This window comes from Trematomus bernacchii, unplaced genomic scaffold (genome assembly GCF_902827165.1).
Source record: "Trematomus bernacchii unplaced genomic scaffold, fTreBer1.1, whole genome shotgun sequence".
In the NCBI taxonomy this organism is placed as follows: domain Eukaryota; kingdom Metazoa; phylum Chordata; class Actinopteri; order Perciformes; family Nototheniidae; genus Trematomus; species Trematomus bernacchii.
In genome coordinates, this window is record NW_022987625.1 from 1,752,866 (window position 1) to 1,767,918 (window position 15,053).

At 40.6% G+C, this 15,053-nt stretch overlaps 1 protein-coding gene across 1 annotated transcript in view; it reads left to right on the top strand.

Moving 5' to 3' along the window:
• The window catches only part of LOC117484451 (aminopeptidase Ey-like), a 101,297-nt gene that overhangs the window by 28,234 nt on the left and 58,010 nt on the right, over positions 1-15,053 (top strand). Inside the window, exons 4-6 of the mRNA XM_034132924.1 lie at positions 11,513-11,699; positions 11,796-11,938; positions 13,022-13,158. Of these exons, the coding sequence (XP_033988815.1) occupies positions 11,513-11,699; positions 11,796-11,938; positions 13,022-13,158 (467 nt within the window). The remainder of the gene's footprint in view (positions 1-11,512; positions 11,700-11,795; positions 11,939-13,021; positions 13,159-15,053) is intronic.

The following is a 15,053-nucleotide window of genomic DNA, read 5'->3' on the forward strand; positions in this document are numbered from 1 at the left end:
GGACCGGACTGCTAACTCGGGGAAAAGTAAGGGAGGCGGTGTGTGTGTAATGACTAATAACAACTGGTGCACAGATGTGAAGATTATTTCTTCGGACTGTTCCGCTCATCTAGAGCACCTCATGATCACATGCCGGACCTTTCACCTGCCGAGGGAATTCACATCTGTTGTAATAACAGTAGTGCATATCCCGCCGCAGTCGCTCGCCGACAACAACACGGCACTCGATCAGCTGTTTGGGATTATTGATAAGACCGAGACTTCACGGCCAGATGCGGCGTTCGTTGTGGCCGGAGATTTCAACACTGCCAACATGAAGAAGGTCTTGCCAAAATATTACCAACACATCAGCTGCCCGACGCGCGGGGGAAACATACTGGACCATGTTTATTCCCCTTTTCGACATGGATATAAGGCTCTCCCTCGCCCTCCCTTCGGCAAATCAGACCACATCTCTCTGCTGCTGCTGCCTGCTTACAAGCAGAAACTTAAAAGGGACAGACCGGTAATAAGGACAGTACAGCGATGGTGCGAGGAGTCAGATGCAGCACTGCAGGATTGCTTTGCATCTACGGATTGGAGTGTGTTTGAGGACAATAACATCAACACACACACGGACACTGTCATCTGCTACATTGGGAAATGCATCGATGACGTGGTACCGAAGGTTTCTGTACGAACATTCCCAAATCAAAAGCCCTGGATAAACAGCGAGGTGCGCGGCAAGCTGAAAGCGCGCACTATCGCGCACAGAGCTGGAGATTTGGAGGAGTACAGGAAATATAGGTATGATCTCCGGAGAGCAATTAACAATGCAAAGAGACAGTACAAAGAGAAGGTGGAATCTGACTTCAAAGGCTGGAACACCAGAAACATGTGGGCGGGACTAAGAACAATGACAGACTACAAAGGAGCAGCGGGGGGTGCTGCGGGAGTGTCTGTGTGCGCATCTCTCCCAGATGAGCTGAACAGTTCTTTTGCACGCTTTGAGAGCAGCCAGGCTGTGGAGGTACAGAAGGCGCGTTCACTAGGGTGACCAGGTGCCAGAAAGCCACAAGTGGGACAGAGAGTATGTTTGTGTGGGACAATGTGGGACATGTAAATGTAATGTTGACGCATGAACTGTCAACGGGGGGGGGGTACACTGTGGACCTCTGTCGCCTGTCAGCGCAACTTACATAATAGGCTTGTTTGAGACAAGCGAGACCTGCGCAATTGCGATCAACGTCTTGCTCGTGCGTTGCATGATGGTTAGTCATTTTGTCCGACTTGCTCTGGAGGCTCGCCTACATGAGACGTTGAAATCTCGCGGGACAAAGACGCCCGCAGACTTGAGAGCGAGGCTCGGCGAGGCGGCGCAGTTTCTCTCCCCGGGCTGCGGAAGCGAAATGCTTGATGGGAAACGACTCGCTGGTATCTCGAGCTGAGCGCTCATTGGTGGGTTTTACCCCGTGCTGGAGATGAAACTCTCCATTGGCTCGGCAAAAGTGTGTTGTTGTTTTGTGTCAGTTTTACGTCGCCACTTTCATTCACATTTTTCATCATTGTTCCACAATGTTTATCATCATGACATTAATATCTATATATTTTATACTATACTTGCACTGCTTACCGTTGTCATACTTTATATATCTTAGCATATTCATACAACACACTGTTCATACTAGGCTAGGCTACTGTGTATATAGTGTATTCATACCCCTCACTGTTTTTTCATCATTCAATTCATTCTATATTTTATTCTGTAGATTGTGTACATTACTTTTCACTTTACTGCTTTTTGCACTCCTGGTTAGAAGCTAAACTGCATTTCGTTGTCTCAGTACCTGTAATCTGTGCAATATCAATAAAGTTGAATCTAATCTTGAGCAGGAACAAATGTATTTACAATACTTAGTACATATCTGACATTAACGATTAAACACATTTGTCCATTCTTTATCAATCAATCAATCAATCAATCAATGTTTATTTATATAGCCCAATATCACAAATGTTACATTTGTCTCAGTGGACTTCACAGTTTGTACAGAATATCAGTATGACAATACGACACCCTCTGTCCTTACGTTTCACATCATACAAGGAAAAACTTCCAGAGAAAAACCCACAGTTTAAAGGGGAAATGGGAGAAACCTCAGGGAGAGCAACAGAGGAGGGATCCCTCTCCCAGGACGGACAGACGTGCAATAGATGCCGTGTGCATTTATAAATGCAAACCGAGTCAAGCCGACTCCGGAGGTGGCGGTATGCACCTTAAAGTTGTTTGAAATCCGCCAAAAAACCGAGAGAAGAAGAAGAAGAAGAAGAAGAAGCCGACTCCGAGCTGTCCGACTTCAGGCGAGTTTTTTGAGACCTCCCCCGGCTGCGATCGGCTATTCTCGTCTACTTTCGAGGCGAGCCGCAGCTCGTCTCAAACAAGCCTAATGCCGTTTAAAACATATAATAATGGGCGGTGCCGGCCGTCAGCGAACCGAGCCGGCCTTTCTCCGCAGAAAAGCGTTTTGGCCAATCAAAATGAAATATGCGGGACATCGTCTCAATTTGCGGGACGCACCAAAAGTCGTGAAAATGCTGTGCAGTCCCGCGCAAAGCGGGACATCTGGTCACCCTAGCGTTCACACCAAATACTTTTCCCACAATAGTTCATGAGAATTTAAGTTCATGAGAGCTCTTTTAGTTCTGATGAACTAAAGCAGATCGCGTTCACACCAAAATGAGTTCCTGGGGGTGGATTAGGCAAATGAACCGCTGACGTCACTTCTTCTTCTGCTTTGGGTTTACTGGCAGGCCGCAAACAACTTCACGGCGAGTACAGTAGGTGGCGGTATGCACCTTAAAGTTGCAATCTGCCAAAAAACCAAGAGAAAAAGAAGAAGAAAAACCTCCCGCGCCCACTTGCTGTAAATGAGGCGTCTGTTTACCTTCCGACCTCAGACATGAGCTTCGTCTGAGTTATTTAAGCAAACACAAATACAGATCGTCGACCAGTCAAATGCAATAGCAATGCTGATTCGGAAGCGAAGGCGGTTAAGAAGGATTGACAAAAGGATTGGACGACGACATGCACGCGCTACGCTACGTGTGAAATGAATAAACTGTGCCAGGTGTGTCGTATGCACACTAAATAGGCTCAGCAGCTAACACACCTTTATTATATATCCTCCTGAGAACAACTGCATCCGTCTGCCATGAACCCTACAGAAACCTACGTGTTAGTTTTGGCCCATAGTGGCCTCCATTTGTGTCGTGTAAAATGGGGGAAATCAAAAGTTAGCAAATCCCCATGTCATGTTTATAAAAACATTTAGTTTTAGGTCAAATAATTATTACACTGCTCTGAAACTCACTACACTAACTCCTAAGATGTTCCCTTACTATAATTAATTTAAAATATTGAACTCACAACACTGGTAATAACAAACTCAACCATTTCTCTGTCTATAAATAAATAGTGCTTGTGTTGGACGCCATTTTGAAATACAATGAAATTATCTTTTTGAAAGCCACAATAAATAAAGCTTCGCCAGTTTATACCGATGAAACATGATGGTATCAGAATAATCACTTACATGTGATGTATAGGATGCTACACAGGTCACTGTAAAGATAAAGTGTCAGAGAAATAAGCAAGCTTAGTTACATGAGAGTTAGCAGGTTATTTTAATTTTAACTCTCTTCCCAAATTCGTCCCAAATTAATTTTTTTCCTTCCCGACCCTATTTTTTTCGACGACGGGACGTCCTTAAGCTCGAGCCCTGAGTGCCTTTTCAGTGGGGCAAGATATAGCAAATATGTGTGCCTATCCTGCTATTTGTGTTTATTCTTTTAATCACACAGCGTTAAGAAGAACTAAAAATGTGCCTACATAACTGTCAGTTGCAGCCCAGCATTATTATACTACTACTAACAGTATATATTAAAAACATTTTAAAATAACCATCTTGAACAGCTACAACATTAAAATATTTCTAGGCAGATTGTGGACAGTAACAAAGTACATTTACTTAAGTACTGTACTGCTCCACTCCCATTCAGGCAAATAGTGTTTCGCTAAGCTGCCGCTTCGACACGACGGTGCGGGACACACCAATCTGAGTAGAGCGACAGGACGCTCATCGACGGCCAGACCTCTATCGACGGCCGCAATCGGCTTGGTCGTAATAAGCGCTTGAACCAGTGGCGGTTCTAGAACATTTTACATGGGGTGGCAAAGGGGGGGCAAGAGGTCATGCCAGGGTGGCATGGGAGGGCGGACAGTACGTGGTATTTTATACTGTATATATAACCTATTTATTGTTAAATCATGCCCTAGCACAAGTGTTCTTAATGCACAAGAGGCACAAGGTGTTCAGACAAACAAACTAAAATATAGTATAAAACAGCAGAAAATACTCATGATACCCTAGAACTCTGTTTACTGTAAGTACAGTAAAAGTACTTTATAATTAAGTACACAAATGACATCACCCATCTCTTAGAGAGCTAAAGGTGACCTGTGCAGGAACACATTTCAGTACATATTTGTCAATACTAAGAGCCGCAGATTGTGCTGCTGTAATGGAATATGTATGCAAGGAGAATAAGAACATACCATGTGGTCCAGCTGGAGTCTCATCTGCCTCCTGATCACTGCCTCTGTCCCTCTTTCTGACACTTCATCTTTATTCCTCACATACAGATGAAGCGTCTTATTTTGGACAGTTTAAAGTGCGAGTGTCGTGATCGGTTCATGCACGTTCCGTGATGGCCGGCCGGCCCCCAGTCAGACTTGATACCGCCCCCATGATAAATACATTTAATTATTGTGAAGCCAGCTGCAATGGATCATTGATCCACCAGGGGGTGCAGTGGGGTTCCACACTGGAGTCATGTGAAATCAACTTCTAAATAATAGATGTTGTTTAGTCGGAAAAAACGAACGAGCCGGCTCTCCCGATTTTTAATCCTAATTTAATCATCATCATTGATGTTTATGTTCACCGAATTGACATGAAATCACTGACAAATATGAATATTCTGTATTCAACTTCATTGAAACGATCAGGATGGGTGTTATTTTTCCCCACAATGACCAAGTCGCTGCAAATGATCCCATGTATTACATGTACATGGCCACATTCTCAACAAAGTTACGTAACGAAACATTCTGTATTCCTTGCTTACTTTTTATTTAATGCTTTATAACAGCTGGAATAGTTCGTTTAGAACAGGCACCTCACTCGCAATCTGCTCCTCCGCAACGCCTACCACCTCCGGCAGAAATTATGAATGTACAGTAAGGCATAGTAATCATAGATAACACGGCAGGGTCCGTTACAGTTTGTTTTCATCTGATTTCAAATATTTCAAATGTCTGAAGTTAATAAATACATTCTCAGTGTTCAAGTCAATAATAGTCATATAAGAAAAGTACTGATCTAATAACAGAGATTTTATAAGGACTTTTCAATGTTCGACATCGCTCATGTGAAATACAGTAAACTGGATGTTGTGGTGCCGAGAGGCGGGGTATCAAAAGTACAAGCTAAACTTTTATTTAGCATCTGAACGATCTGAACACACTTGTAAACAACGTGATGCCCGGGAAGCGAAGACCCGGCGGAAACAGCTGGTCTGGTTCACTAAAATGTCCGTGTACAGTATATCTGGTACTAATGTATAGCGGATCTTTGTTAAGATCCATATGTCACGGATAGATATTATATATAGAGATGGGATGGCAGAAGGTGCTATATATATATATATATATATATAATTCCAAAGCTGGTAAAGACCTTTCAAATTTAGCAATAATAGTCATATAAGAAAAGTACTGATTTGTTCTTGAATATTATAATAAAATAAACACCGGCTGTTGTTATGCCTGCTGTAACGTTTACTTTTTCCGTTCTCCGCTTAAGTAATTATTACTTCCTGGTTAGCTTTCCGCTCGAAATTTAAATCTGAAAATGGCAAAATAACGGAGAAAAAAACGTTCACAGAGAAGACGACAACAATTGTCACTTGCACTTGTCATTTAGCATCTGAACACACTTGTAAACAACGTGATGCCCGGGAAGCGAAGACCCGGCGGAAACAGCTGGTCTGGTTCACTAAAATGTCCGTGTACAGTATATCTGGTACTAATGTATAGCGGATCTTTGTTAAGATCCATATGTCAGTAGAGATGGGATGGCAGAAGGTGCTATATATATATATATATATATATATATATATAATTCCAAAGCTGGTAAAGACCTTTCAAATTTAGCAATAATAGTCATATAAGAAAAGTACTGATTTGTTCTTGAATCAACTTTTTTATGGAAAATGTTTTATGTAATTTTATTTCATTTTAAATAAAATGAAAGACATTCACAGTTAATGTAATTAGATATACATTATTAATGCCATACATTTTTAAATGTAATTAGATATACATTATTAATGCCATACATTTTTGCATAAATATTTATTCAGTATGATAGCTGTCTAACAGAAGTTAAATCCATTTCTCACTTATTCTGACAATGTACTTAACCCCAAATAAAAGAACCCAATAAAAATAGTTGTTAAATAATAGTGAAGTCACGTTGTAATAACAATAATTCATCTCTCTCGGTTTTTTTTGTTTTCTTTGTGTGCTTTGCCAAAAGCCACTGTGTCAAGTGTCCTAGTTGGGTTACCGTAACGAACAGCAGCCGGCTCTCGATTTTTAATCCTAATTTAATCGTTTATGTTCGCCGAATTGACATGAAATCACTGACAAATATGAATATACTGTATTCAACTTCATTAAAATGTTATTAACGTGCCTAAACTCAGTAATTCACTAAAAATTACTGATCCCTCCGCGTCGCGGAGGGATCTTGATCCCTGGGTGTTATTTTTCCCCATAATGACCAAGTCGCTGCAAATTATCCCGCTTATTACATGGCCACATTCTCAACAAAGTAACGACATGACTCCCAATATTAATTAAAATGCTTTTATGGATTTAGAAAATATTTTTATTGATTTAAAACATAGTTCTATGTATTGATTTAAATTTACATGCATCCGCTAAGAAAAATAGTCCGTTGTTACCGTTTTTTAAACAGTCAGAATGAAACGGCAGCTCTCAGCTGTGTGTTCACACTCCTAACTCTGATCTTTCTTTTCCAACAGTTAAGTTAACTGTAGGTTACTCTGAGTGACAAGCTTACAGTTAGTGAAGTAACACTTTTTTTTTGTGAGTCACGACCTCGCTGTTTCATTCTAACATAACGCTCCAAATATGACTGTTTCCACTCGGACTTCAATACAGCAACACCATTGTTTGGTTTCCATGGTAGCGTGTCTCTTTAGTAGCGTGCACTCCTTTCCTGTAAATTACAGGTCCAGCCAGGCAAAACAGTAATATGAAATATGAACGTTAGTTTTTAACTGAAATGATCAAATAAAGTCAAAATGTCACAGTGTTTACAAACATTGACCATACCGTTCACCAGCCCCCACCCCACTCTTTGTTTAAAACGAATTGGCCATCGGAATGTGTGTGTCCCAACCCCCCCTGTGATATCTCTTCACAGGGGGGAGAGAGTTAGACGCTCGTGAATTGTCAACGCCTCTCTGCACGGAGGAGCCGCGGAGAAGTGAATCACAGTGATCTGCTATTTTAAAGTAAATTCAACACATATCGACCCTAAATATAGCATATATTAAGAACGAGAAAGTGTTAACATCGTTTTTTGTAAACATATGACCAATGTGCGAGGGTGATGACATCAGAGCATCGTCCTATGGGCTTAGCCCCGGACAGGTACAACAGGTATTCACTCAGAGGGGGGTAGTTACCCATTTACATGTCAAAAAGCAACATACAGTAGGCGGGTGGGGGATGGTGAACGTTTACATTTCTCTACAGCAGTGGTTCCCAAACTTTTTGTGCCCAAGGCACACCAAAGGACAAGTAAAAATCTCAAGGCACACCTATTGTGCGAAATAGCCCTTATAACACGTGTTATCACTCATATCATGTAAAATATCTGTAAATGTGCATAATTATTTACTAATGCCAAATAAAATGTATAGATAGAACAATCAGTGGTTCAAGTTAGTATATTCCTCAGTGTAACATATCCACTAGTTGCAAAGCTTAAACATTTTTATATATTTTTTTATTTTAAGGGAAAGGATGTTTTCACTACTCAGTTTGTCAACTATGTTACGGACAAACTTGATGTCATTACAATCATTTGATTAAGTCCTGCACTTCAAGTAAAATCAAATTTGAAAGGCTCTTGAGTCTATTCTACCATATATCCAAAGATTTTTTAAAGTTTAAAAAATAATTGTATTAAAGTTTTGTTTTTTCATGTGATATGTTCAGCACTGTCATTAAGTTTAGGGATATTTTGTATTATAAAACTACCATACAGGTCATTTTGATAGTTTTAAGAGATGTCATGTAAAACTCCAACCTGTGTAGATATACATTATACTATAAAGGATATCAGAAGCACTATTTTAGATATTTTAAATTTGAAAAAATGAGGTGCAACATAGTTGACAATGAAAGTCAAACATTTGACGCAAATAACATAGTTGACTGGACACATTATTAACCATCAGCACTATGTTAATTTCAAGGCAGAAGTGCAAAATTCCATTGATAATGATGTGTAATGACGTCTACATGTCGTACAAATTGTCAACTAGGTTACCTGTCAACTAAGTTACTACAGTTATTACAGTACTGGGTAACTCAGTTGACAGGTAACCTAGTTGACAATTTCCCTATTTTGACCCATCATTTCAATGGTAGGCCTTGCCTGGATGACCACATGTCATTTTCTTGAACAGGTTAACATCACATTTGCACATATAATTGAATTAAAATCATTAAACAATTGTAAACCATAACAATGTACGTAACATTGTTGATTGTCAATGAGTATATTAATTGACCATGTGCTATTATACATAAAATATTGTAAAAATGTAGAGGACAATCACCACAGTGTGTTCAAAATGTCTGCCAAAGAGGAACATGGCATCATGTGATGCTGGTGACATGGTATTGGGACAAACAATTTTTGAGTTAAAGGGGGAAGTTCTGTTAGTAACATAGTTGACAGAACTTTTGCGGACATTCATATATTAAGATATTTAAATTATTTAAAGGGGGAAATCAATTAAAAATATGTTATTATTCTTTAGTATTTAGACTTTTGAAATAAATGAATCATTTTTTAAATTTACTTTAATGGTTTTTATTCATTATTTTGAATCCAAGACACCCTCAACTGAAAAACGGACATAGCAAAAACTGACAATTTAAGAACATCATGACACATTTCAAGCTAAATAAAGCATAGGATGCACATAATGTTTGTGTGATATTATAACATGCTTTCCAATAATAGGCAAAATATGATATTTTTGAAGAAAATAGTTAGAATAATTATAATTATCATCAATGGACATCAATGGACATGGAATGTACCCTAAATTGTAGAATCACTCAGCAGTTACATACACCAAACCTTCCAGTTATATTCCTATCAATATTATGAAGGCTTTTACAGAAGGGTTTGGTCATATATAATTCATAGCCTGAATTATATAACATTTTATACCTAAAAACATGGTGAAAATTGATATTTTAGGGCTGTTGACAGTATTTTCTGATTTATGGAGTGATACAAAGAGATATCCAAAATCCCTTCTGTAAAAGCCTTAGATACTAATATGACTACAAAATGAAACAATAATTTTGATCCTGGCTTTATCCAAAGTTCAGATTTCGGTTCCTGAAATGTGTTAAAATATGCGCATATTTCATGAGATAATGGTTCATTTGGATATTTAAACATGCTATTTCAGAAAACTTGTAATACAAAAAACAATTGCCTTATTGTAAGTAATTAACTGGAGAAATATTTAGCTGATATCTTTAAGTTAAAAATACCCTATTCACCTGGGGTGTCTCGCCTTAATTAGATGTTTGATAAGTGCAGATCACATAGTAAAACACGTACACAGATACATTATTTTGTATTTTTATTAAATTCGACAATGTCAATTTCACTTTCCACTATGTCCACCGTTGTTTTTCACAACCAATGGCAGAACTTTATTGAGGCCTGTAATTAGTCAACTACAGGTCTCTTGAGTCAGTCTTTTTCTTCCAAAAAGCTTGTGACAAGATGTTATTGCTCTTGGGGCATTAAAAACAAGATTTTAACTTTAGTTTTTTATATAATATCTGCATTTTCTATTGTGAAAAACTAAGTCTTAGTTATTTAATATATAGCGCCATCTCCTGGTTAAACCCTGAAATTGGAGAATAGTGGGAGGGCCTAACATTCCTGAATACTGGTCTTTGGCAGGCAACTGGCTGGCAACTGGCTGGCAGTCGGCAGGAAGCTGTATGCTGGGGTCCAAAATAAGAGGCTCCATCTGTACATTTCTTCTTCTTCACTAATGTCTTCATCTCCTCCTGGCTTCCTCCTGCTCTGACCCTCCTGGTCTCTTCAGTGTACTGTCTTTTCCTTTTCCTCTTTCTACTCATCCTGATCACTTCTCAGATATGTCTTTTTATTTTTGTTGAATCACTCCAGCTACTCTGTCCTGCAAGAGTCTACTTGTGAAAAGCACTGGTACAAATGCTTACAACTGTACACGTTAGGGCCATGTAGCTAATAGCATAGCCAATAATAAATATAAAATCAGAAAGTATTTATCAAACGCACACAGGCAGCTGTGTTTAGACCCAGTTTGACGGTAAAGAATGTATCCTGGTGGTTTAATTTATCTGGCCTCATTGCTGTGATGTGTAATATACGTGGATTTAATAGTACCGCATAGTTTAGCAAATAAAGTGATCGATCTCCCAGCTAGCGCTGTCTGCGTAGTATTTTGTAACGTAACGTCCCAAACAGCGCCCGTCTATTAAATGCTATCGATTCAAACGGCAGCGGTTTATTAATATTTTGTTTCAAACTCTCGTCCTTAGTAAAAACAAAACTAGTGGAAGGGGAAATGCTCCCAGGGGAAGCTGATCCACCCTCAGGTGCTGGGACAGCTCGCTCCCTCTCTGCAGCTATGTGAGCCGCGGTCTGTGTGAACGTCGTTCCGCAGTTTAATGCAGGGCCGTAGCTACGTTTTTAACGGGCCTAAGATGATATTTAAAATTATTCACTTTTAATTAATGTACTGCTTGTTTAGTTGATTGAGAAGCTTGTGGACATAGTGTAGGTTTGTTTCTACAAGTACAGTTTTAGGGAAACAAAAGTTAGGGGGGCAGCTGCCCCATATTGCCCCCCCCCCCCCCGTAGATCCGCCCCTGGCTTGAACAATCGACCATTTGGTCGTTTTTTGGAGGAGGACAGGCTGTTGGGCAGAGGCTGTGTCAGTACGGCGTCTCAGCACAGGTCGACTTCCAATAAATGTTTAGTGTCTGTCTTACATCATAAAGTTCTAAAGACATTTGTCCTAAAAACAAAGAATTGAGCATTAATAATGATGTGTTATATTCCCTCCTCAGGTGGTGGGTCTGCTCCCAGCATTAAGTCCTGCTGGATGCAGCCTGAGACCCAGTATCTTGTCATTGAGCTGAATAGTAAATTAACTAAAAAACAGAAGTACCAGCTGTACACAAACTTCACCGGAGAACTAGCTGATGACTTGGCAGGCTTCTATCGGAGTGAATATGAAGAAGATGGGGTCCGAAAGTAAGTTCTCTATTTCCTGTCTGGCATTATCTTTAGACCAGTATGGGTTATTTCAAATGTCAACATTGTGTTCAGAATGTTTTTTATCCTTCTCAGGATCGTTGCCACCTCTCAGATGCATCCAACTCATGCCAGAAAGACCTTCCCTTGTTTTGATGAACCAGCTTTAAAAGCAGTTTTCCATATAACTCTCATCCACCCCCCTGGAACTGTAGCCCTGTCCAATGGCAAGGAAAGAGGTCAGTGCAGTCTACATGTATAGAAAACAGCATCCACAGTTACAATGATAAATCATTATCTTGCATGCATAGATAGATATATGCCTGTCTGAGAAAGCCTATCCCCATAATACTATTTATATTCATTTTTAATGGATACATCTTACGATGCTCATTAAAGGCAGGGGTGCGTCTTTACACACGTACATAATAATATCGTCTGAAAATTGCTAGAGGACATTCATACTCTGCAATCCAAGACTTAAATCCACCAAAAACCTGACATGATTGTAACGCGATTATTTTTGAAAAACATAAATCCTTGTGTCTCTGAGCCGCAGCGAGACGGAGTGATTCAGAGCGGGTCCTTCTGCTTTTGGTTCTGGACTGGTGTTCTTGTGTTGGTGGATAAAGCAGACTGCTCCGTGTTTGGTGTTGCTGTGCCGCTGTCACGTCTGTTCCCTGATCTCTGCGTCACCGACCGATTTGATATTAAAGTGACAGAAAAAAAAACATTATAGTAAAGCCGCGGCCGGAAAATCAGGAAGCAACGTTACTACGCTATAATCGATTATCTTCCGTCACTGCATCGAGACCGAATCGTCCACGTCCGCATCGCAATGCATCGTAGAAACGATTATTTTCAACACCCCTAGTGTCTTGTGCACTCATCCTTGGCTGAGATTGATGTTGTAAGTGGATGAGATTGTTGATGATGTTGGTGATGTTGTTAATATTGTTAATGATGTCAGGAGTTATGTTTTGAATGTTTTTGTATTGTTGTTGTATTATTGTTGTATTATTGTTGTATTGTTTTAAGTGTCGGACCCCAGGAAGAGTAGCTTTTGTCAAGAGCAAAAGCTAATGGGGATCCTTAATAAACATAAACATAAACATAACATTTATGGTAAACAAGAAACATTTTCTTTGGCAATCTCTATGATTTCCATAGCAAAGGAGCAAAGAGAGCTGCTGTCAGAGAAATCCAGACATAAAGTTAACAGAAGGATTTACAAAATGTAAATGTTATCTTTCCTCACATTGCTATATGAATAATTGCATAGTCATTAGAGTCTGTTGAACTATGTTTTTGTGTATTTTCAGACATTGTTAACATCACCATTGGTGGAGCATCTGTGACACACACTAAGTTCGAGCCCACCGAGATCATGTCCACCTATTTACTGGCCATCGTGATCTCTGACTACACACACATCAGCGCTGCACAAGGACACACTCTGGTAACTGTGACCTCATCTTCCATTTTCATCACATTTATGCAGTGGTTAAGGTTCAAGGTTCAAGGTTCTTTATTTGTCAAACGAACATAGCTACAGTGTAGTTATGTCGATTAAAATCTTGTGTCACAGGCTTCTCCAACAGTGCAACACAAAACACAGATAAACAGAAAAATATAGTGCAAGTAAATAGTAAATAGTAAATAAAAGAAGAAAAATAGTTTAAAAAAGTGAAATAGTGAAATAGTGCAATAAGAGTCTATATGCATGTCATTGAAATATGATATATTAGGTAAATAGATAAATATTTTTTAAGTAGCAGCCAGATGAATATTGTGGATGTTGTTTCAGCAGTTCAGTTGTTTAACAGTCTTAAGGCCTGTGGGATGAAACTGTCCCTGAGTCTGGTGGTTTTAGTCCGGATGCTGCGGTAGCGCCTGCCAGACGGCAGCAGACAGAACAGTTTGTGGCTGGGGTGATGTGGGTCTTTGATAATCCTGAGGGATTTCTTCCTGAGCCGCTGGTAGTAAAGGTCCTCCATGGATGGCAGCTCCGTCCTGGTGATGTGCTGTGCAGTTTTCACCACCCTCTGTAAAGCCTTACGATTGAGGTCGGTGCAGCTGCCGTACCAGGCCGTGATGCAGCCAGTGAGGATACTCTCTATGGTGCACCTGTAGAAGTTGCAGAGTATCCTGGAGTCCATGTTGAACCTCCTCAGCCTGCGGAGGAAGAAGAGCCGCTGTCGAGCTTTTTTGGTGATGGTGGTGGTGTGAAGAGTCCATGTCAGGTCCTCAGTGATGTGGACCCCGAGGAACCTGAAGCTCTCCACCGTAGTCCCATTGATGGCAATGGGGGCGTGAAAAAAAATCTGTTCAGCTCATCTTGGAGAGATGCGCATGCAGACACTCCCGCAGCACCCCCCGCTGCTCCTTTGTAGTCAGTCATTGTTCTTAGTCCCGCCCACATGTTCCGGGTGTTACAGCCTTTGAAGTCAAATTCCACCTTGTCTTTGTACTGTCTCTTTGCACTGCTGATAGCTCTCAGGAGTTCATAGATTTCCTGAACTCCTCCAAATCTCCAGCTCTGTGCGCGCTTTCAGCTTGGTACGAACCTCGCCGTTTATCCAGGGCTTTTGATTCGGGAATGTTCGTACAGAAACCTTCGGTACCCCGTCATCGATGCATTTCCCAATGTAGCAGATGACCGTATCCGTGTGTGTGTTGATGTTATTGTCCTTAAACACACTCCAATCCGTAGATGCAAAGCAATCCTGCAGTGCTGAATCTGACTCCTCACTCCATCGTTGTAGTGTTGTAGGCAGCAGCGGCAGTGAGATGTGCTCTGATTTGCCGAAGGGAGGGCGAGGGAGAGCCTTATATCCATGTCGAAAAGGGGAATAAACATGGTCCAGTATGTTTCCCCTGCGCGTCGGGCAGCTGATGTGTTGGTAGTACTTCGGCAGGACCTTCTTCATGTTAGTAGTGTTAAAATCCCCGGCCACAATGAACGCCACCTCTGGCTCGATTCTGATTGTACATTTTTAACATGTGACACGTTCTTAATACAGTAGTACAGACCACTGTCAATGACTATAATTAAGGTTGCTAAGGAGGATCAAGAAAGAGAAAGGAAAAGAGGTTAAAAGACGGAGCGCTGGACGTCAGATAAATCACCAGAAGAAGGCAGAGAGGAAGTAAACAATAACAGGAACACGGAATGGGCTCTGTTGTTTGTTTAGTATATGGCCGTGTAATAAACGGGATAATGTTCAGCGAGGCGGTCATTATGGGGAAAAGAACACCCGACAGGCTGATCAGGGAACCCGACGCGAAGCGGAGGGATCTTGATGAGCCTGAAGGGCAGGCCCGGTTCCAGAACAAAATGACTCAGGGTGCATC